The sequence below is a fragment of the Melozone crissalis genome, unplaced genomic scaffold (genome assembly GCF_028551555.1).
Source record: "Melozone crissalis strain CALT ecotype California unplaced genomic scaffold, PUWL_Pcris_2 ptg000018l_1, whole genome shotgun sequence".
Lineage (NCBI taxonomy): Eukaryota > Metazoa > Chordata > Aves > Passeriformes > Passerellidae > Melozone > Melozone crissalis.
The window spans coordinates 4,517,147-4,542,433 of NW_026535796.1; the positions used below are offsets into that span (position 1 = coordinate 4,517,147).

General features: G+C 59.3%; 5 protein-coding genes across 5 annotated transcripts; 2 read left to right on the forward strand and 3 right to left on the reverse strand.

Moving 5' to 3' along the window:
- Nucleotides 1-606: 606 nt before the first annotated feature.
- Nucleotides 607-5,155, reverse strand: LOC128936242 (aldehyde dehydrogenase family 3 member B1-like). The gene is made up of 10 exons (XM_054275006.1): nt 5,055-5,155; nt 4,762-4,924; nt 3,931-4,041; nt 3,721-3,841; nt 3,506-3,591; nt 3,219-3,300; nt 2,622-3,008; nt 2,266-2,432; nt 1,988-2,087; nt 607-800 (listed from the first exon to the last, which is right to left on the reverse strand). The coding sequence occupies exons 1-10, from the start codon at nt 5,153-5,155 to the stop codon at nt 607-609; spliced, it is 1,512 nt and encodes a 503-aa protein (XP_054130981.1).
- A 274-nt stretch (nt 5,156-5,429) lies between these two features.
- On the reverse strand, nt 5,430-14,703 carry LOC128936557 (aldehyde dehydrogenase family 3 member B1-like). The gene is made up of 11 exons (XM_054275571.1): nt 14,621-14,703; nt 11,593-11,802; nt 11,081-11,243; nt 8,898-9,008; nt 8,691-8,811; nt 8,485-8,570; nt 8,208-8,289; nt 7,656-8,042; nt 7,308-7,474; nt 7,034-7,133; nt 5,430-5,960 (listed from the first exon to the last, which is right to left on the reverse strand). The coding sequence occupies exons 1-11, from the start codon at nt 14,680-14,682 to the stop codon at nt 5,767-5,769; spliced, it is 1,683 nt and encodes a 560-aa protein (XP_054131546.1). The 5' UTR covers nt 14,683-14,703; the 3' UTR covers nt 5,430-5,766.
- A 253-nt stretch (nt 14,704-14,956) lies between these two features.
- UNC93B1 (unc-93 homolog B1, TLR signaling regulator) lies at nt 14,957-16,851 on the forward strand. The gene is made up of 4 exons (XM_054275007.1): nt 14,957-15,163; nt 15,243-15,336; nt 15,416-16,138; nt 16,373-16,851. Exons 1-4 carry the CDS (start codon nt 15,035-15,037, stop codon nt 16,849-16,851), a joined length of 1,425 nt encoding a protein of 474 aa, XP_054130982.1. The 5' UTR covers nt 14,957-15,034.
- A 969-nt stretch (nt 16,852-17,820) lies between these two features.
- MAX (MYC associated factor X) lies at nt 17,821-20,760 on the forward strand. Its single transcript, XM_054276269.1, has 5 exons — nt 17,821-17,927; nt 18,106-18,132; nt 19,151-19,258; nt 19,465-19,588; nt 19,940-20,760. Exons 1-5 carry the CDS (start codon nt 17,892-17,894, stop codon nt 20,122-20,124), a joined length of 480 nt encoding a protein of 159 aa, XP_054132244.1. The 5' UTR covers nt 17,821-17,891; the 3' UTR covers nt 20,125-20,760.
- Nucleotides 20,761-20,849: 89 nt separating this feature from the next.
- FNTB (farnesyltransferase, CAAX box, beta) lies at nt 20,850-25,012 on the reverse strand. The gene is made up of 11 exons (XM_054276262.1): nt 24,398-25,012; nt 24,169-24,241; nt 23,837-23,928; nt 23,405-23,551; nt 23,249-23,332; nt 22,508-22,594; nt 22,303-22,432; nt 22,089-22,221; nt 21,885-21,996; nt 21,685-21,799; nt 20,850-21,206 (listed from the first exon to the last, which is right to left on the reverse strand). The coding sequence occupies exons 1-11, from the start codon at nt 24,517-24,519 to the stop codon at nt 21,096-21,098; spliced, it is 1,206 nt and encodes a 401-aa protein (XP_054132237.1). The 5' UTR covers nt 24,520-25,012; the 3' UTR covers nt 20,850-21,095.
- Between the last annotated feature and the right edge of the window lie 275 nt (nt 25,013-25,287).

Genomic DNA, 25,287 nt, shown 5'->3' on the forward strand with positions numbered 1-25,287 from the left:
TGTTAAACTGTCTTTGTCTCAGCTGCCTCGTCCCGTTCTCCCCATCCGCCCACTCGGGGAAATCCCCGTGGGATTCAGTCAGGACAGCCTAGCAGGAATGGGTATCCCTTTACCGGCACAACCAGCCCCGCAGATGGCGCAGCATGGAGCGAAGGAAGCTGGGATCATGGGGCAGGATAAACGGGAACATGGGGCAAAAGAAACTTGGGATCATGGAGCAGGAGAAACTGGGAACACAGGGCAAAGGACACTGATATCATAGGGCAAAGGAGACTGGGATCATAGAGCAGGAGAAACCAGAATCGTCCCAGCTCAAGGATTTAGAATTAGGGAGTTGTTGTGGACCTTCTCAAAGCAGAGTACACAATGAGGGGCACAGGAGACCCCTCTGCTCTGGTGGTACCAGTGGAAATAAAGCCCCAAACAGCCAGAAAAGAGGGATATGGGACTGGAATGGAGGGAGATGTGGGGGACAAGGGACTCTCTGGGTGAGCAGGGGTGCAGGGAAGTGAAAGGGAAGCACACAGGATGTTGAGAAACACCTTTCATTGCACCTGAGCACCAAGACCAGCAACAAGAGATGTCCTGAGTGGGATGTGGAGACCCTCAGAGCAGGGTGCAGTCACTCACACGTGCCGTCTTTAAAGCGGCCTGGATGATCCCGAATTTCCTCTGGCTGTAGGGGGGGTAGCGCGGGGCGTTGAGGGGCTCCTGGCCCATCCCGCGCTTCAGGCACCCACGGGGGTGGGAGAAGGTGTCAAAGCTGAACTTGCCGTGGTGCGTTCCCAGGCCGCTGTTCCCTGCAATACACAGCACAGCACCCCGGTGGACAGCTGGATCTGGCCATCTTTTGGGTCAAAGAACCCAAAATTAGGCTCCCAGCTCTGTGAAAGCAGCACCAAGACTTCATCCAGCTACCTTCCAAGCCATGGATGAGCTTCCCAGGAATGTGACCCAAAGAGGACCACGAGGTGACCTAGTGCTCACCCAAGTGGATGTTTGGAGTGGGAAGATCAGGCTGGAAGGTGGAGAAATTCCCCAAAACTCTTTCCTCAGTGGATTTTACCATTTAAATTAAGATGTTTAGCAACTGGATGGGTGTCACCGATGAGGTGATGCTCCCACCAGATGACCTTCCCTAACACAGGAATACCCTCCAAAAGTCATCCCATCCATGCTGGATCCAGCCCTGCTGCAAGGGGGCAAGACTGCAGGGGTGGAGAGGCACAATGACCAAGGTAGGTGCCTTTGGCAAGGTGGCACCCAGCACCAGGGATCAATGTCAGGAGGTGAAAGCTGGCTGGCCAAGAACAAGCACAGGAAAGCCAGGCAGGCTGGCAAAAAATAACAAAATCCACACATGATTTAGTAACAGATGGCATAAAATGCCATGAGTCAGCCTGAGCCAGTCAGTCTTCCTGATAAAATGCTAATCATGGTTGGGGTGATGCCTTGGGTGCAGTTCCTCACACATCGGCAGCCCCAGGATAAAGGGAAGTCACTGATGCCTCCTGGCCAGCTGAGTGGGAAGAGACGAAAAAAGGTGGAAAACAGGAGTGGAAAACAGGAGCTGGTAGTGGAGATCATCCCATAAAAAGCAGGTGTCTCCATCATGGAATCCCAGGATAGTTTGGGTTGGAAAGGGCCTTAAAGATTATTCAGTTCCACCCCCCTGCCATGGGCAGGAACACCTCCCACTAGACCAGGTTGCTTCAAGCTCTGATTCCCTGTGTGGTAATCCACATTTCCATGGATCCAGGGAACACAGAGCTTGGGATGGGGAATGTGGAGAGAAGGAACCTCAGGGTGCTCCATGGGTGTCCAGCAAAGCCCAAGAGCCCAAGATGAAGCAAAGGGCTTCTGGAGGAGAATTTCCCTATGGACTACTGAGCCCTCTGGAGCTGAGAGTTCCTCCAGAGACCCTTCCTGACCATGGGTGGGATCACACCTGGCTCCCAACGGCCAGGGTTGGGGATTTTGGACCTACCAATGCCTCCAAAGGGCAGTGAGGGCAGTGTCACATGCATCATAGTGTCGTTGCCACAGAAGCCACCACTGCTTGTCCGCTCCAGGACCCGGTTCACCACCTGGGAGTGACATGAAGAACACGAGACATGGGTCTCCCACCCCATTCCACTAATTCCAAACACAATCCATACCCCCTGACTAGGGCTGTGTGCTGTAAGGGAAACACTTGGAGCACAAACATGGCTGGATACAGCTGCCAAGGAGCACAGGGCAGGTGTAGTCCTAGCTTGGATTTACCTTGTCATCCGAGGAGAAGGCATAGACAGCCAAGGGTCGCTCCCGGCTGTTGATGAAGTCAATGGCTTCATCCATGTTGGTGATGATGATGATGGGCAGGATGGGCCCAAAGATCTCCTCCTGCATGACAGGATCTGAGGGCTGCACATCCACCAGCACAGTGGGAGCTGCGGAGAGGAAACGCAGACAGCATCAGCCATGCCCAGAGGTCAGAGATGGCACCTTGGTGATCCCCCAGGACACATCTCCTGTACCAAAGGCCACCTGCCGAAGCACCCAGTTCCCCTCATAATCTTCTCCAAACCTGGAATGTGCTCCATGCAAGGATGCAGATGTGAGTGACCCCCAAGCCTCACCGATGTAGCGCTCGGCCTCGTCCGTCTGTCCCCCGATGGCCACGCGCCCGCTGCCCAGCAGCCTCTGCACCCGCTGGAACTGCTTGTCACTCACAATGCGGCCAAAATCCGGGGATTCCCGGGGGTTGGGGCCATAGAAATCATTGATGGCCTTTTGCAGGGCTGGGAGCAGCTTCTCCTGCATCTCCAAGGTGCAGAGCAGGTAGTCGGGCGCAATGCAGGTCTGCCCCGCGTTGAAGAAGCGGCCCCAGGCCACGCGCCGCGCCACATTGGTCACATCACAGGTGTCAGACACATAGCAGGGGTTCTTGCCCCCCAGCTCCAGTGTCACCGGTGTCAGGTGCTTGGCAGCGGCTGTCATCACGATCCGCCCCACCGGGGGGCTGCCTGCGGGCAGGGAAAACATGGATTGAGGTGGGAATCCCACCAGCCATCACGCGGCTCTGGGATGTGGCACTGGGTCCCACCAGACCTCAGATACACATCTCAGATCCTCCAACCCAGTCCCTGCCTTCTCAGCAGGGATGTCTGGAGGGAACCCGTCTTTCTCCTCACAAAACATCCCGGCAGGGCTCTGTTCTGTCCCATAGGACGTACCAGTGAAGAAGATGTAGTCAAACTTGTTCTCCAGCAGCCTGGTGGTCTCCTGCACACCACCAGTCACCACAGCAAAGCAGTCCTGCAAGGAAATGAGAAAGGCCCCCCCTTGTCACCATCTGTCCCCACCAGTAGCACCCTGGGAGGCTGGGACACTGGCTGGGCATGGAGGAAGGAAGTTGGGCAGTACATGAAACTGGAGATGGTGTGTGAGGCCAGCTCAGAGCACAGCTCTGTGTGTGCAGGGGTGCCCCAGCTGTGCCACGGGGATGGGGAGAGTGTCCCACCTTGTCCAGGTAGCTGGGCAGCGCTTCTGCCACGAGTCTTTCTGTCTTCTTGGACACCTCAGAGGGTTTGATGATGGCACAGTTCCCTGGGGAAGACAGACAGGATGTTGGAGCTGTGACACGGTGACAGCCAGCCCCACTATGGATGAAGAGCCCTCACCAGTGCTTGGCACTGCTGGGATCCTCCAGGCCAGGGGACTGAAGTTTGCGCTCACCAGCAGCGATGGCCCCAATGAGGGGCACCAGGAAGAGGTGGATGGGGTAGTTCCAGGGCGCTATGATGAGCACCACCCCGTAGGGGTCCTTGCGGATGAAGGCAGAGTCCAGCTGCACCGCCTGTGGGACACCCACCACATCAGGTCCCACCCTGCACCAGCACCCCACCCAGCTCTGCCTCCCATCCTCTCTCTCCTCTTCCCTCTCACCAGAATCCTGTCCACCTTCTCGTCCTTCATCCAGCGGGACAGGTTGCTCAGGGTCTCATGGAGCTCATTCTTGCACATGAGGATCTCAGATAATTCTGTTTCAAAGGGTGCCTGCAGACTCCAAGGATGCAACATGTGACCTTTGCATATCCTGCAGCTCTTATCCCAATGCTCCATAGTGTTTTGCCCAGGACTTGGGGACTGGAGCCCTCTACATCCCACGCTGGATTCAAATCGCTAAGGACATTGAGCACCCCCTGTGCCTGCAACATTATGCTTTTAAGCACTGATTGCTTAAAAATAGGAAAAACTATGCAGATCCCATTCATCCAGACAACAGGAAGAATAGGGAGGGTGTCCAAAGGGACTAGGTTGGGGAAGAGAAGACAATGAGCCCTGTGTGGTATTAAGGCTCTGGCTGCAGAGCCAAGGGATCCAGGCTCAGGGAGTCACAGCCTGGGTGAGCCCCATGGGAGGAAAGGGGGGGTGACATCAGGTGGGAAGTTCAGGGCAGGGAGCAGGGACAGAAATCTGGGATTAATTTGCCCGGGGAAGAGGGAAACTGAGGCTGGTGGGTGTGGGAATGGTTATCCATGTCAATGGGCTCCCCACCACGCCCTCTGTCTATGGCAGAGAAAGGATGGACTTTGGAGTACGGTGACAGTGACATGCTTCATCTCAGTCTCCCAAATCCAGAGGCTGCGAGCCCGAGGCAGAGCCCAGGCAGGGCTGGAGAGCCCAATGAGAGGAGGACAAAGCACCCCCAGCTGGGCTGTGGGAGCCCATCAGCTCCTCTGGCCACCAAGTCCTCCTGCTCCTGTCCCCTCTCACCTTGCCCAAGTCAGAGGCAGTGGCATCCATGATCTGCTGCTTCTTGTCATCCAGGAAGCGTCCCAGAGCCTCCAGCTGGGCCACACGGTATTCCATGGGCCGAGTCTTCCCTGAGAGCCAGGATGCCCGCAGGTGGCTCACCAGCCCCGCATAGGGGTTCCCACTGTAGGGACAGGGGTGTTAGAGGGATGCCAGCCCCATTCCAGCTCCTCAGAGCATGCAGGTGCCACTCCAGGGAGAAGATGGAGCACCGGGACCCCTCCTGCCACCCGTCAGTCCCTCCACACTCTCACCTCAGGGTGTCACCATCCACACTCCCGTTCCCACCATCGCCCTCGGGGGCTCTCTTGGCCTCGCTCTCAGGAAGCTGCGGGAAGACAGTTCCAGTCTCCATGCTCCCACAGGTGCAGCGTGGGATGGTTGCACTGCGGTTATCAACCACAACTTCCCTCTTCTCAGCTAACAGGGTGGCTGCCAGCTTCCTGTCCTGCCCTTTGGATGCCTGTCCCTCCCCTTGGCTGGCTGCCCTGCCACACCTCCCTTCCAGCTACGATTGCTTGGGGCAGGAAACGCCCCCCAACCCTCCCAGCATCCCCCAGACCAGAGGAGGGAGGCACAAAGAGAGGCTGGGAGAGAATTTGATGCAAAGTCTTTACTACAGGCAGAGTTACACGGAGCAAAGAGCAACAGCGAGGAGGGACAGAGGTTCATTCCAAAGGAAAAGTCCGTGTGAGGGGAGATGGGACTGATGGGAGCGCTTCTCCAGCAGAAAGAGAAGTCTGGACTAAGAAAAAGATTTTGGCCATTTCATCTGTGTCCTGGAAAATGGTTTGGAGCAGAGGCCACAAAGGGTGCAGGAGAGGATGTCCATCCTGGCTGTCTGACATGCTCCAGCGAGGCAAGGGACACAGTGAGGAAGTGGGGAGTGTGATGAAGAGGGAGAGTGGGACAGTTCCAGTTCTTCCCGCTGACTCCGTGGCATCTCCAGAGCGGGGCATGGCAGCCTCAGAGCAGGGTGCAGGTGCCCCTGCGCTTCACCTCGAAGGTGGTCGTGAGGAGCCCCAACTTCTGCTGGGTGTAGGGCGGGTAGCGCGGGGTGTTGAGCGTCTCCAGCCCCATGTTCCGGTGCAGGCAGCCACGGTGGAGGGAGAAGGTGTCAAAGGTGAACTTCCCATGGTATTTTCCCAGGCCACTGTTCCCTGGAACACACAGGACAGGTCCATGCTCAGGATGGGACTCTGGTCCTGATGATGCCTTCTCCAAGCATCAAAATGAGGGAAAAAGACACCTACAGGATTTTCTGAGCAGCACAGACATGGTGGAGGAATTCCATTTTTCCAGTGCCTCCTCCAGGTATATGGATGCTCAGTCCAGCCAATCTTGCTGCAGCTCAGCAGTTTGAAGGCCCCAGCATCTCCTTTTTACCCACCTCCATTTATCTACACAAGCTTTGCTGGGTTCTGCAAGTCTTGATTTCACTCCATGATGCTCCTCTGTATCTCCCCACGGCTGGAGCTGTTCGACCCTCTTCCTAAACGCCTCTAAAAGCCTGGAGCCACATTGGCAACACCAGTTCTCCCAGTTCCTGTGGCTAGTTTAACTGGAGGTTAAGTGACTTCTCGTGGAAGCTTTGGTGCCATCTCACCCCAATGACTTCAGCCCCTTCACCTGCTCTAAAATGGCTTTACCTAATAATTGAAGGTGGTTGGTCTGAATCATTCCCAATTAAGATAAGTTACGGAATGGGAAGTACAAAAAATTGTTCCCTGAGCCACAGGCAGGTGAAGAATTAATTGTCTGGGTGTTTCATTATGTCTGACTCAGGTGCCAGCCCCGACAGAGATGCTGAGCAAGGGCAGCACCAAATGAAGGGACTTATCCCAGAAATATTTTGGCAAGAAATCAAGCCATACGGAAGTATTCTGGGAAACAACATTCCTGTATTCCTGTATCCCTGGACTGTGCTGCACCCACAGCCCAGGGCTAAGCAGCCTCACTTTTCACCTGAGAAAGCAAAAATTGGTGCCCCTGGAGACCAAAAATTTCTTCTTCTCCAAGATCCTGAGAGGTTCTCCGGGTTTTCATAAGCACTTTGTTCCTACTATTTTGTCCTAAAAGTTGGAGTGAAGGTACAACCTGGCTCCTGAGGGACATTAAGGGATGCAGCCCAGAACCACACTGGCTGCAGGAAGAAACTCCCATTCCTCACCATGGCTCGGGCCACGGATCACACCTGGCTCCCAATGGCCAGGACTGGGGATTCTGGACCTACCAACGCCTCCGAAGGGCAGCGAGGTCAGTGTCACATGCATCAGGGTGTCGTTGCCACAGAAGCCTCCACTGCTCGTCCGCTCCAGGACCTGGTTCACGATCTGGGAGGGAGCAGAGAAGGTAGATGAGGGGCTTGCACTTGGCAAACATTACCCACTTTACCCATCAGATGTTCCCAGAGTGTCTGGGCTCTAAAGACCCTCCAGAGCACGTCCTGGGGCTCGTGGAGGTGGTGCCTGACTTCCCTCTCCACTTTTTCTGCTCCACAGACACACCTTGCTGTCGCAGGAGAAGGCGTAGAGGGCCAATGGCCGTGGCCGTGCGTTGATGAAGTCAATGGCTTCATCCATGTTGGCAATGACGACGATGGGCAGGATGGGCCCAAAGACCTCCTCCTGCATGGCAGGGTCTGAGGGCAGCACATCTGCCAGCACCGTGGGAGCTGCAGAGAGGAAATCCAGACAGCATCAGCCAGGCACAGAGGTCAGAGATGAAACCTCCCCTCAGGATCCATTTTTAAGCACCCCTAAAACTCTTTTCCCTCTAGAGCCTCCCCTCTGTATGCAGACCCCCTGAAAACCCCCAATGAGCTCACCAAGATGTGAGTGACCCCCAAGCCTCACCGATGTAGCGCTCGGCCTCGTCCGTCTGTCCCCCGATGGCCACGCGCCCGCTGCCCAGCAGCGCCCGCAGGCGCTGGAACTGCTTGTCACTCACAATGCGGCCAAAATCCGGGGATTCCCGGGGGTTGGGGCCAAAAAACTCGGTGATGGCCTCACGCAGGGCGGGCATGAGCTTCTCCTGCATCTCCAAGGTGCAGAGTAGGTAGTCGGGCGCAATGCAGGTCTGCCCCGCGTTGAAAAAGCGGCCCCAGGCCACGCGCCGCGCCACGTTGGTCACATCACAGGTGTCAGACACATAGCAGGGGTTCTTGCCCCCCAGCTCCAGTGTCACCGGTGTCAGGTGCTTGGCAGCGGCTGTCATCACAATTCGCCCCACCGGGGGGCTGCCTGCGGGCAGGGAAAACACGGATTGAGGTGGGAATCCCACCAGCCATCATGCGGCTCTGGGATGTGGCACTGGGTCCCACCAGACCTCAGATACACATCCCAGATCCTCCCACAGATCCTGGCACCACATCCAGGCAGGGCTCTGCTCTGTCCCATGGGACGTACCAGTGAAGAAGATGTAGTCAAACTTGTTCTCCAGCAGCCTGGTGGTCTCTGGCACGCCACCGGTCACCACAGCAAAGCAGTCCTGCAGGGAAACAGAAAACATCCCCTTGTGTCACCATGTGTCCCCACCAACTGCATCCCAGGAAACTGGGACATTGGCTGGGGACGGAGGAAGGAGGTTCTGCACATAGATGATGTGTGGGGATGGTGCGTGTGAGGCAGGGTTGGGAACACCATGGTCGAGGAACAACAGACAAGGACAAGAAGGGCTTCTCACACTGTCCAGGTAACAGCTCAGCGTTTCAGCAACGAGTCTCTCTGTGTTCTTGGAGATCTCTGAGGGTTTGATGATGGCACAGTTCCCTGCAGGAAGATGAACAGGACATCAACACAGTGACATGGTGACAGCCACGCCTTCTGGGCATGAGACCCCTGAGGAGACCCTGGCACTTCCAGGCCAGGGGATTGGAAGTTTGGGCTCACCAGCAGCGATGGCCCCAATGAGGGGCACCAGGAAGAGGTGGATGGGGTAGTTCCAGGGCGCTATGATGAGCACCACCCCGTAGGGGTCCTTGCGGATGAAGGCAGAGTCCAGCTGCATCACCTTCGAGGAAGAACATGACCTCAGCACTGCCTTCCTCACCAACAATCCTCTCCCTCACTTCCCTTTCCCCAGAGCTTCCTTCTTACCAGGTTCTTGTCCACGTGCTCATCCTTCATCCAGTTGCACAGGTTGTTGAGGGTGACATTGAGCTCATTCTTGCAGAGGAGGATCTCGCTGAAGAAAGCCTCAAAGGATGGCTGGGGACAGACATCATGGAAGTGCCACCACATCACTGACCCCATCATTGACCCTGTCACCCTAACACAGACCCCATTACCCCAACACCAACCCCATCACCCCAGGAGGCATCTCTCCCCTCTTCCAAACATGAACAGGAGGAGGATCTCTTCAGCAGAAGTTTCCATCACCTCCTGTAACTCCTAGGAAATATCAGTGACCCAGAAATTTTATGAAAATAGTTACTTGGCCAGAAGGAAAAAAAACCCCGAAATTTAAAATTTTTTAGCTATTTGCTAAATTCCTGAGCTCAGCACTGTGAACTGGCAACAGAATCCCGCGCCCAAGCAATGTCACCAAAGCTCCTGAAGAGCTGGTCCTGGTGGAAGGCATCCTTCCCACTTGGATATTCAAGCAGGAAGCAAAGCCCTAACCTCCCTTCCACTGCCTGTGGACTAAAGCTGCACTTTTAGTCTTAAATTTAGTCAAAGTCTTAAGACCTTGACTAAAGGGAAGTAATAAAAACCACAGCTTAATTAAAGCCCTTGTGATGGAGAAGTGAGTCCTCTTGATAGTTGCGGAGCACAGATTGGGACCGTATCATCCTTGCAGGAGAAGTGTGAAGACACCAGGGATGTCTGATGTCACAGCAGGCTCAGTGGAGACCCTTCATGACCTGGGGAGCAGGAGGAGCAAAGCTCCTGTGCTGTGACATCATATTTTGGACTCTCCAACCCAAAACCATCCCTGGATTGGAGTCTTCCTCCCATCTCCACACCACTTTGGGGTTGGGAAGGCTGGTTGCTGATTCCCAGGATCTTCCACCACCAAGAGACCTTCAGGTCCCCAAAAGGCAGCTGCCAGGATTTGCAAGAACCCTCTTGAAGGCGAGAGCTCAGGAGGCATGTGAGGTAATGGAGTGAAGCAACGGGGCCATTCTCAACCCAGGATGATGATGGCATCACCAGGATAAGGAAGATGATGGTTCATTAGGAATTTTGATGGGATACAAAGGTTGTGAGATAGGACATTAAGTCTGAGGTCATCCCAGAGCCACCAATCATCAGTACCAGAGAGGAACTGGCACTGCTGGAGGTGAGACACCACCTCAGCTACGTAAGAGCAGGTGAAGTGTCCATCTAGCTATGAGGGCCCGGCTGCATAACCAGCTCATTACTGGACAACCGGATCTAATTAGGAGTAATTAGGAAAGATGATGGACACACTCAGAGCACTGATGCCTATCAAGGCCTGGCTGAAGGAGAAGGCCTCGCCTCCAACAAACAAGGCAATTAGGAGCCTTAGGAGATGGTGGGACAGGGAAAGATATTGCTGAGGGCATGGACACTTCACTGATGCTGAACAAAGAGGTGAGGATTATATAATGGAATCCTGGAATGGTTTGGGTTGGAAGGGACCTTGAAGCTCATCCAATTCTGCCCCATCATGGGCAGGGACACCTTCCACTAGCCCAGGTTGCTCCAAGCCCCATCCAACCTGGCCTTCAGCACTTCCAGAGATGATGAGCTGTGACCACTAGAATTATCCATAGCGTGGAGATCAGGAGGATCTCCAGGAGATCATCCAGGAGCTCCTGGCATGCCACAATACCCCGAGCCATATCCAGAACCCTGCCCATGCCACCATGCCAGAGAAACCAGTCCCTTGGAGGCCCTGGCAGGAATGTGCAGTGCCAGCACATTGCACAATGCCAGTAATCCTGGGAGTGCCGGGCTGGCCAGAAGCACCCCAGGATGTCACCCTTGTGGAGGTCACGTGGACCCCCAGGATGCAGACCAGAGTGTGAAACACTTCCACTCAGACAGTCACCGAGAGGCCAACAGGGCCTTTGCCTGGTTTCAGAGCACCAGGGATGGGATCAACAGCACAGACCCTCCACGATCCCTGGATCTGCAGAGATCCAGCACTTAGAGATGCACCACCCTGGGAGCACATCAAGGGGGAATCAGGACCCCAAGGAAGCGACACCCCTCTGCCCAGACCCTCACAAGGATACAACACCCAGACAAGGGAGTGATGAAGGACTTGAAAGATGTGATGCCGGTAGCCCCCAATTCCCAGCCCCTCTTACCTTGCCCATATCCAATTCAGTGGCTTCCAGAATCTCCTGCTTCTTGTCATCCAGGAAGCGTCCCAGAGCCTCCAGCTGTGCCACACGATATTCCATGGGCCGAGTCTTCCCTGAGAGCCAGGATGCCCGCAGGTGGCTCACCAGCCCCGCATAGGGGTTCCCACTGTAGGGACGAGGTGTTAGAGGGGACCCAGCTCCATTCTACCTCCTCAGAGCTTCATGTCATCCCAAATCCACGTTATCCCATTCCAGCATCAAACTGGACCCCAGAATCCCTGGGGACAGCACAGGGAGTCTGCACACACCGGTCTCCATTGCTGCTGGGAACAGCCAACACAGTACCATTCCCTGCAGATCCTGTCTTCTCCCTTGGGCCATGCTGGGACATGGTGGCTCACAGACCTCAGACTTTTCCCCCAGCACTAACCCGAGGTCCCCTTTGCCCTGGCACTGCCACAGCTTCCCCTGCCCACCTCCCTGTCTCCCTCCTGCCCCCAGCCCCTCGCTCTCACCACGGAGTGCTGCAGACCATTGGCATTGGCCCCTTCCCGATCCCGCTGCTTCCACTGCACCCAGCAGCTTTCCCAGGCTCTTTGCCAGGATCACTGCCCGTGCTGCTGCACTTGCCATAGCCCAGGAGCTGCTGCTTGGGGGGCTCGAGGGGCTGCTGCATGCCAAGCTGTTGGAAGGAGCTGCCGGTCTCCATGGAGAGCGTGGTGGCCCTGGGGAGAGAGAGACACTGCGTGGGTTATGCCAGGATGGAAGTGCTGGAGGTGCCGGCTCGATCCCAAGAGGAGTCACCCGCGGCACCTTTGAAGAGCAGCTTGGTGCTCGGGGCCGTCCTGGTTGTGGGGTGACTCAGCCCAGAGCAGCTGCCAGAGGCCCTGGGAGATGCCTGGGATTCCCGGGATAATCGCCATCCTCTGGACACTGACCTGCCCAGGCTGCCCTGCTGATTTAGGGTCACCCATGGGGACCTCAGGGACCAGACACCCCCAAACCTGGGGAGCAGAGCTGCAGCCCCCCATCTGTCACCCTCTCCCTCTCCATGCCCAGACACCCACCCTTCCTCGAGGGAACACCCCCTGTGCCCCACAGCCCCCACCAGCATGGGGGGTGTCACAGGGGTGCCATGCAGGGAGTGCCAGCTTTGGGGACCCCGCAGTGCTTACCTGGGAGCTCGTGTGGAACCTGGAGGAGCGCGAGGCCAGGCAGGCACTGCTGAGGCTCGGGGTGGGGGTCCCTAAATGCTGTGGGGCTGGGCCCCATGGCCAGGGGCGGGAAGGACTGGGCCCCGCCTCCGTGGGGCTGGCAGTGGGGACAAGGTCTGGGATGGGATAGGATGGAATGGGACCTCCCCCTTGGGATGGTGGAACTCCCATGGCCACCTCACCACCACCATGAACCTTGACCCATTTGGACCCCACAGACACCCTTCATCCGGCTCCATGACCACCCTGACCCATGGGGGTCCCACAGACACCCCTCATCCTGCTCCATGACCACCCTGACCCATGGGGGTCCCACAGACACCCCTCATCCTGCTCCATGACCACCCTGACCCATGGGGGTCCCACAGACACCCCTCATCCTGCTCCATGACCACCCTGACCCATGGGGGTCCCACAGACACCCCTCATCCTGCTCCATGACCACCCTGACCCATGGGGGTCCCACAGACACCCCTCATCCTGCTCCATGACCACCCTGACCCATGGGGGTCCCACAGACACCCCTCATCCTGCTCCCATGACCACCTTGACCCATGGGGCTCCCACAGAGACCCTTCATCCTGCTTCCCAAGGGTTCCATGATCAATAGACACCTGCCATGCTGCTACCATGACTACCCTGACCCACAGGGACCCCACTAACACCCCTCATCCTGTTTCCCAAGGGTTCCATGACCAATAGACTCCACTCATCCTGCTCCCAGGAAGGGCCCTTTGCCCCAGCACCCCAGGGTGGCTCCCATTGCCTGGGGTGTGGGGGGCCCTCAGGATGGGTGTTGCCCCTGCCCCACTGCCATGACCCTTCTGGGGCTGTTCCATGTGTATCCCCCCTATCCTGCACAAACCAGCACCCTCCCAGGAGTCCCATCCCAAGAATCCCCCGCTACCGGCTGGGCCAGATCCTGCCCCGGAGATGTCAGTCACCCCGTCCGCCCTGCCCAGCAGTGCCCTCGCCCTGCCCCGGGGCACCCCGCCGTGCCACGCACCCGGGCACCCTCCCAGCCCAGCTTTGGGGTGACACCAGGATAGGCACGTGCCCTACACCCCCCGACTGGGGTGTCCCCCCGCCCAAGCACTCTGGCACATCCCCCGGACCGGGAAGGGGAAGCGAAAGCAGCAGGGCACAGCACCCAGTGCCACGGGCACCCCGAGGAGGCAGCACCCACCCCGCGGCCTGGTGGGAGCGCTGGGGAGGCGGGGGGGTCACAGGGAAGCGGAGGGGGTTGGGCTGGGGGGCTGCGCGATGGGGGAGCAGGGGGGGCTGCGCGGGGGTCACGGCTGTGCGGGTTGGGCGTGAGGAGCGCTGCAGAGGCCGGGGTGCTGAGAAGAACCGCGGGTGGGGGGCACTGAGGAGGGCGGGCTGGGACCGGGGGGGGGTCCGGGAGCGGAGGGGAGGGTCCAGGAACGGCCCCTTTAACCACCTCCGTCCCGCCCGTGCGAACCGAAAGAGGAAGAAGCTCCCGCCCCGCCCCGAGAAGCTCCGGCACGGGCAAGCAGGGCTGGGGTCGGTGTGACCGGGCCGGGGGGCTGTGAGGAGGCTGGGGGTGCTGAGCCCAGAGGTGCAGTTCTGGGCAGTGCAAAGCTGGGTAGGGGGCACGGGATTCAGGGGTGCACGATCTGAAGGTGTAGGGGTGCAGAACACAGGGGTGCAACCATGAGTGCATGATCTGGGGGTGCACAGAGGTTCAGGGCTTGGGGATGCCATGTACATGGGTACACGGTGCTGGATGTCGGGGTACAAGGGCTGGGGGTGCTGGGCATGAGGGTGCAGGGTCTGTGTGTGCAGGTCACAGAGATGCAAAACATATGGGTGCAAGACTTGGTGTGCCAACAGGGTCCCTTCCACCCTGACACCATCCAGGGCTCTCCAGAAGCACTAATGGAGAAGGACATCAACGGCTGCCAGGATGGGGCGAAGACAGAGCCAAGCGCCAGGCTGGGCACCGAGGGGACAGAGACACAGGTGAGACCAGGGGGACGCCTGTGGGGAGGGAAGCAGGCGTGTGGTGGCCATCCCCGAGGGGTGACAGCTGCAATCACCCACAGCTGGATGATTTTGTGGGTCCTCACCCTGACTACAATGAGGAGGAAGAAGAGCAGAAGTACTTTCGCCGCAAACGCCTCGGTGTCATCAAGAACGTGGTGGCTGCCAGCCTGGCTGGCACCCTCACTTACAGCGTCTACCTGGGTATGGGACCTCCCAGGGACCCCCAGAACAACTCGGGGTGTTCAGGGCATGGTGTGACCACCCCCGGACTCCCTCAGGTCTGCTGCAGATGCAGCTGATCCTTCACTATGACGAGACCTACCGGGAGGTGAAGTACAGCAATATCCGGTTGGAGGACATCGACCGCAAGGTGCTGATGGGCATCAACGTCACACCCGTGGCAGCGCTGCTCTACACACCCATCCTCATCAGGTACGGCCCCGCCACGCTCCCGGCCAGCATGGATCACTGGCATGGCACCCACACTTCCTCTCCTTGCCCTGGCAGGTTTTTTGGCACCAAGTGGGCCATGTTCCTGGCAATTGGTATCTATGCCCTCTTCGTCTCCAGCAACTACTGGGAGCGCTACTACACGCTGGTGCCCTCTGCAGTGGCCATTGGCATGGTGATCGTGCCCCTCTGGGCCTCCATGGGCACCTACATCATGCGGTAGTACTGGGGGGCAGGGTGGGTGGGGCATGCATGGGGTGCTGGCTGATCCACTGCTCCATGCAGGATGGCCCAGAAGTACTACGAGTACATTAACTACAAGGAGGAGCAGGAGAAGGAGAAGGAGCGGGCACCACGGGACGCCTGCAATGCCTACATCATCATCTTCCAGACCATCTTCTACTCCTGCTTCCACGTGAGCCCCGGTGGGGTGGCTGGGATGGGCGGGGAACCACACCAGCAGCACTGAGCGTGCACCCCTCTACATCCTGTAGTTGAGCTTCGTCTGCGCTCAGATGCCCATGGTCTTCTTCCTCAACAACTACCTCTACCAACTCAACCACACGCTCTTTGCAGTGAGGCACTGCGGTGAGGCTGCGGGTGGGGCGCGGGGCGGCACCGGGAGCCCCCCGGTTGGGATTAACCACGGCCTGTGCCCCACCGGCAGGGACCCTGAGCCACGGCACGCTGCCTGGTTTCAACAAGACGGTGCTGCAGAGCCTTCCCCGCAGCGTCAACCTCATCGTCGTGGAGAGCGCCTTGATGGCCGCCGCCTTCCTCGCCATGCTGGTGGTGAGCGCCGGGGCGGGAGGGGACAGGGATGGGCTGGATGATGGCAGGACCTCACCTGCTGGCACTCTGCAGGTGCTGGTGCTGTGCGGCGCAGCGTACCGGCCCATGGAGGAGATCGACATGCGCAGCATCGGCTGGGGTAACATCTTCCAGCTGCCCTTCAAGCACATGCGGGACTATCGCCTGCGGCACCTCTTCCCACTGTTCATCTACAGCGGCTTCGAGGTGCTCTTTGTCTGCACGGGATTTTCCCTGGTAGGATCTGTGGCGGGGTGGGAGGTGATGGAGCGGGGACAGGTGACTCTGAGCCCGTGCTCTCTGCAGAACTACGGCGTGTGCGCCCTCGGGCTGGAGAGGCTGGCGTATCTGCTCATGGCCTACGGCTTCTCCGCCTCGGTGTGCTCCAGCCTGGCCCTGTGCATGCTGCGCCTGCGCCGGCACATCCCGCTCCTGGCTGGAGCCCTGATCCACGCTGTGCTCCTGGTGACGCTCTTCTGCTGGGCGCCGGAGCCCCGGTACCTGGCGCAGGCGCCGCTGCTCTACAGCATTGCCGCGCTCTGGGGCACCGGCAGCGCCCTCAACAAGACCGGAATCAGCAGTGAGTAGTGGGAAGGTCCTAAAACAGCCTCTGTTGTCCCCAAAACACCTTGGTGGTCCCCAAAACAGCCTGGGTTGTCCCAGGTTTTTCCACACATTCTCTCCTCATGTCCCCTGGCACCACGAGTTTGTGGCCTCAGTCCTTGGATCCGCAGGACGGACTCACTGTGATTGTCCCCCACGCCAAGGGGACAATGGCACAGGAAGGGGACATTGATTCCAGTCTCTGCCACAGTCCTCCTAGGGATGTTGTACAAGAAAAAGGAGCGCCAAGACTTCATCTTCACCATCTACCACTGGTGGCAGGCCCTGGCTATCTTCGCCGTCTACCTGTGGTCGGGGCTGCCCATGAAGGTAAGTCCCAGATATGCCCCAGCCCAGTCTGAGAGATTCCAGGCTTTTTGGGGACACACCCCCACGCCAATCCCAAAACTCCATGTGCCTCAGGCCAAGCTGTCCATCATGCTGCTCACGCTGGTGGTGGCGGTGGGGACATACCTGTGGATGGAGCGGAAGGTGGCGTGGAACATGGAAGTGCGGCTGCCCCGCATCCCACGCCCACGCCACAAAACACGTGGATACCGCTACCTGGAGGACAACTCGGATGAGACTGGCTCTGACGGTGACGGGGACAAGGAGGATGATGACAGGCACCCAACTGAGGCCACCAGGGAGGACGAGCTGCCAAAAGAGGACGAGGAGCTGCTGGGATAGGGAGAGCCTGTCCCGGGCCTGCTCTTGGTACCTGAGGGGGTTCTACAGCTCCCCCCGGTGGGCCCAAAACTCTGCAAACCCCCTTAGGTCAGGCTTGCAGCCCCCAAGCAAAGCCTAAAGCCCCCAAGCAGCCCAGATCCCCCCACATTGGCTGAAGGTCCCCCACTGGCCCATGGATCCCCTAGGTCAGGTCTGGAGCCTCCAGGTTGATCTACAGCCCCCAAATTGTGGTGCAGACCCCAGGCAGGCCCATAGCCCCCAAATTATGGTGTAGTTACTCAGGTCAGACCTGCAGGCCCCCATGCCAGCCCCAGAGCCCCCACACACAAATCCACAGCCCCTCATACAAGGCTCAAGCCCCCCAGGTAGATCCACAGCCCCCCAAATTTGGCCAAAGCCCCCCCCCAGGTGAGACTCACAGACCCCTGAGCAGATGCACATTCCCTCTAGCAAGGCTTGCAGCCCCTCACAATGTCCTGCAGACCCCAGGCAGACCCCCAGCCCTCCCATATTAGCCCATTAGCATCCAGACCCCTCAGGACTAACCTGGAGCCCCCAGGCAGATCGACCCCCTCCCAAACTGGCCCACAGCCCTTCAGACCAAACCCACACACGCCCCAGGCAGACCCTGCAGCCCCCCTAGGTTGTCCCGGAGCCCTTCCAGCTCAGCTTGCAGTCCCCCAGGCCGGCCCCGCAGCCTTCCCGACCTATCCCACCCCCATTTTCCTTCAATAAACCCCCTCCCTCCGTGCCCTTAGCTCTCACCTCCGCCATCCTCCGGCCGCGCACCCTTAACGTCCCCTTCCCGAAACGGAGACTACAGCTCCCGGCCTGCCCCGCGCTGCCCCGCGCGATGCACGCCGGGAGTTGTAGTCCCCGCCACGTGGAAGACACCTCCATCTCCCCACTCAAACCACAACTCCCGCGACCGTTCGCGTCGCCCGGCGCCATCATTGCCCCCCCCGACTTCCGCGCATGCGCGGTGCGGGCTGTTGTTGTGGCGGCGCGGCCCGGCCCGCGGCTTCACCCGGGCGGGAGCGATGAGCGACAACGATGACATCGAGGTGGAGAGCGACGTGAGTTGAGCCCCCAACCCCGGGACAATCCCTGGGATAACCCCCCGTGGCTCTTCCCTACCTCAGGAGCTCTGAGAATGTGGTAATGTTTGGTTTGTGTGTGTTCTTCCTTCATATGGCGGCGCCCCCCCCCACCATCTTCTTCCTCTTCCTCCTCGCCCGGGTCGGGGCTCCTCAGGAGGAGCAGCCGAGGTTTCAGTCCGCGGTAGGTCGCTGGGGGCCGCCCCGCGGCGCCCCCGGGATCGGGAGCACGTGGGCGGGGGTGTGAGGGGGGCGGGATTTGGGGAGGGGGTGACATGGAAGGGGACGGGGGGAACGGGGATCCTGCGGGAGAGGGGGGTGTTGGGCGTGTCCTGTGGGGATCGGGGTGTTGGGGGGACATCAGTGGGTTCGGGGGTGCTGACGGGGGCACCAGTGGGGTTGGGGGGCTTTTTGAGGGGCTGGGGTCTTCTGGGGGGGCTGTGACATGGAGAGGGATCTGTGGGGATGGGGGTCTTGAGGGAGAAACCTGGGCTTGGGGGTTGTACTGTGGGGATGGGATTCTTGGAATGGGGGGACACCAGTAGGGCTGGGGGGCTTTTGGGGAGGAGGGTTGGGCTTGGGGAGGTGACACCTCTGGGCTGTGGGTTGGGGGCTGTGACACAGAAGAGGATCCATGGAGTCATGTCTCTTTGGGGGCAGCTGGGTTTGGGGGTGTCCTGTGGAGCTGGGGGTCATATGGGGGGGGACACCAATGGGGCCTGGGGTTGTGTGGAAGAGGATCCGGGGCTCTTTAGGGGAGGGGGAGTTGGAGGTTTCTGGGGGAAAGTGGGGGTGTTGGGGGGCGTTACATGTGGGGCCGAGTCATTTGGGGGGGGTGGGGCTACGTTTGGAGGGGCACAGGGGCAACAACACCAGAGGTGGACAGAGGGCATGGGGGAGTTGTGCCTGGTTGGTCGGGGGGCAGGGGAGGAGGTGACATGGGGAGGAGGTGACCGTGTTCCAGGGGGAAAGTGCTGTACCCCCCGCCCCGGGGCCGGAGCTGCCCCGGCAGCAGGAAGCTGGGGAAACCGAAAGCACCGGGAGCCGCCTCCTTCCCACGCCCTCGCGGCCCAGCCGGAGGCGTCACAGCCACGGAGCCGCCCTGGAGGCTCAGCTGAGCTCCCACAGCGATTCCCAGAGGGAATTTTGGGGGTGCAGGTGGTGGCCTCCTCCCGGTGCCACCCCTGTGCCCCCCATCCCAGGCCGACAAACGGGCTCATCACAATGCGCTGGAGCGCAAGCGCAGGGACCACATCAAGGACAGCTTCCACAGCCTGCGGGACTCCGTGCCCTCGCTCCAAGGAGAGAAGGTGAGTTTATGGAGCGTGCTGGGGGCACGGACAGCACCCACCCGTGGTCCAGGCTCCTCAATTTGGGACAATCCCCAGGCTCTCTTGTGCCACGGGAGTCCCCAGTGAGGACCAGAGCCAGGGTGGGATGTGGCAGGTAAAATTCCAGTTTTCCCCCCTGGACTAGGTCTTTATCTTGCCTCTGGCTTTTCCCACTATTGCAACAGGCATCCCGGGCCCAAATCCTGGACAAAGCCACAGAGTACATCCAGTACATGCGCCGGAAAAACCACACACACCAGCAGGACATCGACGACCTCAAGCGGCAGAATGCGCTGCTGGAGCAGCAAGGTGGTAGCTGAGATCTGGCTGGAGATGGGCTCTGGCAGGGTCTGAGATCCAGGAGCTGGGGCCTGGCAGGCCTTGGGAGCCAGGAGAATTTGGGATCTAAGATCCAGTGGGAGCTGGGGTCTGGCAGGAGATATGATCCATCAGAATTCAGGATCTGGTGGAAGCTGAGATCCACTGGGAGTTGGGATCTGGTGGGAGCTAAGGTCTGGCAGGACCAGAGTTTGGTAGGGTCCAAAATTCAGTGGGAGCTGGGGTCCAGAAGAGTTTGGGATCCGGTGGGAGCTGGGGCCTGTCGGGAGCTGGGCTGCAGGCAGGGCCAGGCCCGGGGTGACACAGTGCCGTCCCTCACAGTGCGTGCGCTGGAGAAGGCCCGAGCCAGCGCCCAGCTCCAGGCCAGCTATCCCGCGGACAACAGCCTCTACACCAACCCCAAGGGCAGTGCCATCTCCGCCTTCGACGGTGGCTCCGACTCCAGCTCCGACTCGGAGCCCGAGGAGCCGCAGAACAGGAAGAAGCTGCGCATGGAGGCCAGTTAGGCCCCTCCGCCGCCCCCCGGCCCGCGGCAGGACTCGCTCCCTCCGCTCCTAGAAGCTCTTGGACTGCAGCTTCCCAGCCCTCCCCGGCCCCTTCCCTGCTCCCACCGCGCCGGCCCCGGGGGGAGCCGGCCAGGCCGAGCAGAAAGACTTGGGGGGGTCAGGGAGACTCCCCCGCCAACTCCCCTCCGCTAGCGACCCCCCTCCCCTTCCCTCCTGGTTTTATAGGAGCATTTCTATTTATACCCGGGGACCAGTGCAGTCCAGAACGGGGAGGAGCCAGGCAGCCCCCCCCAAAATGGAGCAAGCACTGGGGGGGGGATCTCCCTATTTATTTTCTCCGTGTGCTACTCCACCTGCCCGAGTCGGCAGAGCACAGAGCCAGGCTTGGGGGCTCCTTCCCCACTCTCCTCCTCCTTCCCTCCCTTGACCCTTCCCAACCTCCGTGACATTTTCCGAACTCCAGTGGCCCATCCCTGCCCCGTAGGTGCCCCTTTTCCCCCCATTTTGATGCCATTCCATGGATCTAAGGTATGTTGTACATACTGCCCAGAGTTGTCTTGCAAGTTAAGGCTTCCCTTTACTATAAGACTATAAATAATAAACAAAAAAAGCCAAAATTCCACTTATTTTATCCTCCCCCGTGGTTACCGTGTGTTCTTGGAATGGGGGAAGTTGGTGCCACCGGATCCAGACGTGGCATCGCCTCCTGCCCCGCATCCCCGGGGCCACCAGCACACGGCGGGTGTGACTTCTGGTTTATTGATGCCAAAAAGCTCTGCCAGAGCCCGTGTCCCACCTGGGCTCTGGCCAGGATGGCAGCAGGACACCCAGCCTGGAGCAGGCTGGATTTTGGTATTGCTAGCACCCTGAGCGCCGTGCTCTGCCTGGCCAGGCCGCCGTGGGGATGGGCTGGGCTGGGCTGTGCCGCTCGTTCCCGGGGCTCGGCCCCCTGAGCCAGCAGCAGGACCCCCCTACTGGGCAGCGGGTGCCGGATCCAGGCTGGGCACAGGATACTGCAGGAAGTGCATCACCGCCCTCGCCACCTTCTCCGGGGCAATGTTGTAGACAGGGTGCGTGGCCTGCTGTGGGAGAGAGAGGGATGGAGGATGTTAATCATGGAGCCCTGGAATGATTTGGGTGGGAAGGCACCTTAAGGATCACCTAGTCCAGCCCACTGTGCACAGGGAATCTCTACCATCCCAGGTTGCTCCAAGCCTGGTTCAACCTGGCCTTGGACGGTTACAGAAATGGGGCAGCCACAGCTTCTCTGGGCAGCCTGTGCCAAGGCCTCAGCACCCTCACAGGGAAGAATTTCCCATCTAAAATTCCCCTTTTCCAGTTTAGAGCCATTCCTCCTTGTCCTATCACTCCAAGCCCTTGTCCAAAGCCTGACTCCAGCTCCCTTGCTCTTTAGCCCTTCAAGTATCTCTAAGCTCTCCCTGAAGCCTCCTCTTCTCCAGGCTGAACCCCAACTCTTCACTGCCATTGGATCTGCCTTTCTCAGTGCTGTGGCGTGCTGGAAGCTCATCCCTGCCCTCCCCAGCAATGCCTAGCACTTACCAGGCAATTCTCAGGGATACCCAGGACCACCTCATTGTGGAGATCTCCACTTCCAAAGTGCTGTGCAATGGCCAACCCACTCAGGCAGTAGCAGGTGTGGTAGAAATCCCGGGATCTGCATGCAAAGAGATGCTGGGATGCTGAGGGGGCATCTGGGCACTCCTGGTGCCAGGCAGCCCTGTGTTTCCCCCCACACTCACTTTCCTGGCTTATCCAGCAGCCCGCCAGCTGGGCACTGGCAGCACAGGAGAATGTATTCCTGCAGTGCCAGCTGGTCGAACATCCAGTGTGCCATGCTCAGCGCTGGGTCGCCTGGAAGGGAAACCCAAAGGAGGAACACCACAGAAGGTGTCAAATCCCTCCAGATGCGGTTCTGGGGACAGAAGAAGCCTGTGGCAACTCACCCCTGGCATGGAGTGCCCGATGGAGCAGGGGCAGGAGCCCGGCTTGCCAAAAGGAGTAGCACCCATCCACCAGCTTGTTGCAGCGGCCCTGGAATCCGCCCTCAAAGCGCATCTGCCGCCCGGTCACCCAGTGCTGCGGGGAGATGGGAATCAGTGTGGGACCAAAGCTCCCCAGCAGGATGAGAGCCCCAGTATCCCAAGAGGGGTGTCTCACCAGCAGGCTCCGGAGGTTCAGCAGATGTTCCTGCTTGAGGATGACCAGCGCGGCTACGCCGCAGAAAGTGTAGCCGCCGTGCGCCTCCATGCCCGGCACGCCGCCGATCCCACCCTCCCAGTTCTGGCACCTGTGGGAGCAGGGTCAGGGCAGCAGGGACACCAGGAATGTCATCTCCTGTCCCCCACCTGTCCCCAGATCTCACCTGGCAATCCACTCGGCCGTCCCAGCGAAGAGTGCAGGTGTCAGGATGTTGGTCAGCGAGGCCACTGAGGCGGCGCAGTAGGCGCTCCTGCGGGAAAAGGGTGCCCAGAGATTCAGGAGATGGGTGCTCAGGGATGTGGCGCTGGAACCAGCTGTGGCACCATCAAAGTGGCACCAGCTCCCTAAAATTACACTGGCTCCCCAAAACGGCACAAAGTCCCTGACCCAGCACTGGCTCCCTGCGACAGCACCCTGCCATGGCAGTAGCTCGTGTCACTGGTCCCCTGCCATGGCACCAGCACCTCAAAACAGCATTGGCTCCCCAAAGCTACACCTCCCCATGGCACTGGCTCCCCACCACGGTACCAGCTCCCCCGAACAGCACTGGTACTCCAGTGTGGAACCAGCCACTTCCCAAAACACCATCAGCTCCCCAAAACACAACTGGATCCACAAAACTGCACCCTGCCATGGCACTGGTTCCTCAGAATGGCATTAGCTCCAAGCATTTGCTCCCCAAAAGTAGCACTGACTGCCCAAAACTGTACCCCAAATTAGCAGTGGCTCCCCACCATAGCAGCAGCTCCCCGAAATAATACTGGCTCCCAAACATCACCAGCTCCCAGCACCAAATCCCAAGGATTGCACCAGCTCCCCACCACAGCACCTGCTTCCAGCACTGGCTCCCCAAAATGCCCAGGCCCTCCCTCCAAACCAGCCTCCCCATGCAGCCCTCACCCACCTGACATCCACCTCTCCACCCACGTGCATGAGGAATGAGCCATCCGGCTGCTTCAGCGAGTACAGGTATTCCAAGAGCTTCTTCCTGCAGGAGCCAGGGGCTGTGAGAGGGGGAACACGCAGCCCAGCTCCCACCCAGCTCCTCCCGGCCCCGGACCTGTCAATGACGCCAAAGGCCTCCTCGGTGCCGATGATGCAGAGCGCGTTGACGGCGGCGTAGGTGGGGGCGAGGTGGGGGTGCTGGCCGGGACCCCCCCCAAATCCACCCTGGGGGCTCTGGCAGCGCCTCAGGAATTGGCAGACGCTGCGGGAAGGTGGGGAAGGGACTCAGCGCCACCTGTGTCACCCCGCTGGGGCGACGCATCCCCTCCCGGCCTCGTGAATCCCCCCGAGGTCGAAGCCGGGGGTGTCACCCTCCCGTCTCCATCGTCACGAGGAAGCCGCCGGAAGAATGGGCGGCATTGACGGTGGCAGGGAGACAAAGCACTCCTTTGCTCTGGGGACAGCGGGAGGTGGCACCTCCAGAGTCACGCGGGTGGCCAGCAGCGACAGCGGCCATGGTGGGGTCCCCCCAGCTCTCCCCACTCACTCAGAGGCCACCGAATCGGGAATGGGCTCGTCTAGCAGCTCCAGGCTGTGCAGGATCCAGTAGCAGAGCCAGGGGCGGCTGGCATCCAGACACTGCAGGGACAGAGGGGACAGTGAGGGAATGGCACCGGACACGGCAGGTGCAGGCAGGAGTGAGGAGACAGCCAGGAGAGCCCCCAGAGCATCGCTGGGGTGAGCGTGGGCACACAGGGAATGCTGTGTCCACCCTGGGGCTGGCAAACCCCCGGCAACAAACAGCCCTGGTGACAGCCCCAGGGCGAGGGGAGCACCCCAGGCAGTGGCTCCAGGTGGCACATCCGGCATTCCCGGTACCTCATAGGCTTCAGTGAGCTGCCGGAGACCCCTCTTCAGGTAATGGAAGTGCTTCTCCCGCTGCAGGACGTACCTGGAATACAGAGAGGAGAGGATGAGCAGGCAGGGTGGCCTGAAAAAGCAGGGGGACAGTGGCAGGAGGGGCAGAATCCTCCTGCAGCACCCACTGGGGTCAGTGGGTCTTTTGGGATGGGAGTTATTTATGGTTATTGGGAGTTTTGATACTCACTGTGAGGAGTGATGGTTTGTCTTGTAGGCATCATAGACCTCCTGCACGATGTCCTCCACCTTGGACTTGTCAGGAAAAATGGGAATAAAGACTATAGTGAGCTCTGGAAAGAGGTTTTGCATGTCCCAAACATGATCCCCACTGAGCCCCACAACTCCTACCCCATCCCAGGGGTTTATCTGATTCACAGCCCCATCTCACCCAGTAAAACCAAAGTAGGAATTCCCAGGAGCTTTGTGCCCCAAATTATGCCAGAATCCAGCACCATCCCATGCTGCTTTACAAATCCAGCTTGAGTTTAGCTCAGCACTGTCATAGAAAACACTCTCCTCCCGCGCACACTGGGATAACTGGGGACTTGGACACTCTAAGCCACGGTAATCCTCAAGGAAATACCCCAGGATCAGCCTCAGGGGTGAGGAGGGGCCACACGGGGACCTGCATTCATGGCACTGCATCCTGCCAGGGCACAATTGAGCAAGAAGAACCCCATGGATTGGGAAACCCAGAGTCACTTTTTATCCCGTCCCAGCACCCAGGGGAGCTGCCAGGGGCTGGGTCAGGATAGAGGGACAGAGGGGAGAGTCTGGCTGTCCCAGAACTCCTCATCCTCCCCCAGCTGCTGCTGGGGGACATGTCCCGCGGAAGCTGCCGTGGCTGGCGGGTGGCAGCACCGCCGGGCCCCCCAAAACACTGCTCACTGCTGGGCTGTTGTCACAGGGGGCATGGGGACAGTAGTGTCATGGGGCTACTGGGATCGGGATCATTCAATGCCATGGCACCCCTGAGTCCCGTCCCAGAGCAGCCAAAAGCCCTGCCCCACGGCAGACCGGCACCCCAAACCCCATGCCATGGCACCCCAAAGCCCAGCCTCAACACAGACCGGCACC

Bases quoted from the DNA above. Each gene is read 5' to 3' on its own strand.
- LOC128936242 (XM_054275006.1), bottom strand. From the start codon at position 5,155: ATGGAGACTGGAACTGTCTTCCCGCAGCTTCCTGAGAGCGAGGCCAAG. The intron at 3,592-3,720 runs GTGAGCGCAAAC...TGTCTTCCCCAG, and splicing joins CATTGGGGCCATCGCTGCTG to GGAACTGTGCCATCATCAAA. The intron at 2,433-2,621 runs GTGAGGCTTGGG...TCCTCTCCGCAG, and splicing joins CGAGGCCGAGCGCTACATCG to CTCCCACTGTGCTGGTGGAT.
- LOC128936557 (XM_054275571.1), bottom strand. From the start codon at position 14,682: ATGCCCATCAGCACCTTGCGGTCGATGTCCTCCAACCGGATATTGCTG. The intron at 11,244-11,592 runs GTGAGAGCGAGG...TCGTCCCTACAG, and splicing joins ATGGTCTGCAGCACTCCGTG to TGGGAACCCCTATGCGGGGC. The intron at 5,961-7,033 runs GTAGGTCCAGAA...TGTGTGTTCCAG, and splicing joins GCTGCCCTTCGGAGGCGTTG to GGAACAGTGGCCTGGGAAAA.
- UNC93B1 (XM_054275007.1), top strand. From the start codon at position 15,035: ATGGCCCAGAAGTACTACGAGTACATTAACTACAAGGAGGAGCAGGAG. The intron at 15,164-15,242 runs GTGAGCCCCGGT...TACATCCTGTAG, and splicing joins TCTTCTACTCCTGCTTCCAC to TTGAGCTTCGTCTGCGCTCA. The intron at 16,139-16,372 runs GTGAGTAGTGGG...TCTCTGCCACAG, and splicing joins CAACAAGACCGGAATCAGCA to TCCTCCTAGGGATGTTGTAC.
- MAX (XM_054276269.1), top strand. From the start codon at position 17,892: ATGAGCGACAACGATGACATCGAGGTGGAGAGCGAC. The intron at 17,928-18,105 runs GTGAGTTGAGCC...GGGGCTCCTCAG, and splicing joins ACATCGAGGTGGAGAGCGAC to GAGGAGCAGCCGAGGTTTCA. The intron at 19,589-19,939 runs GTGGTAGCTGAG...CGTCCCTCACAG, and splicing joins TGCGCTGCTGGAGCAGCAAG to TGCGTGCGCTGGAGAAGGCC.
- FNTB (XM_054276262.1), bottom strand. From the start codon at position 24,519: ATGCAAAACCTCTTTCCAGAGCTCACTATAGTCTTTATTCCCATTTTT. The intron at 22,595-23,248 runs GTGGGTGAGGGC...CTTTTCCCGCAG, and splicing joins GGTGGAGAGGTGGATGTCAG to GAGCGCCTACTGCGCCGCCT. The intron at 22,433-22,507 runs GTGAGATCTGGG...CTGCTCCCACAG, and splicing joins ACGGCCGAGTGGATTGCCAG to GTGCCAGAACTGGGAGGGTG.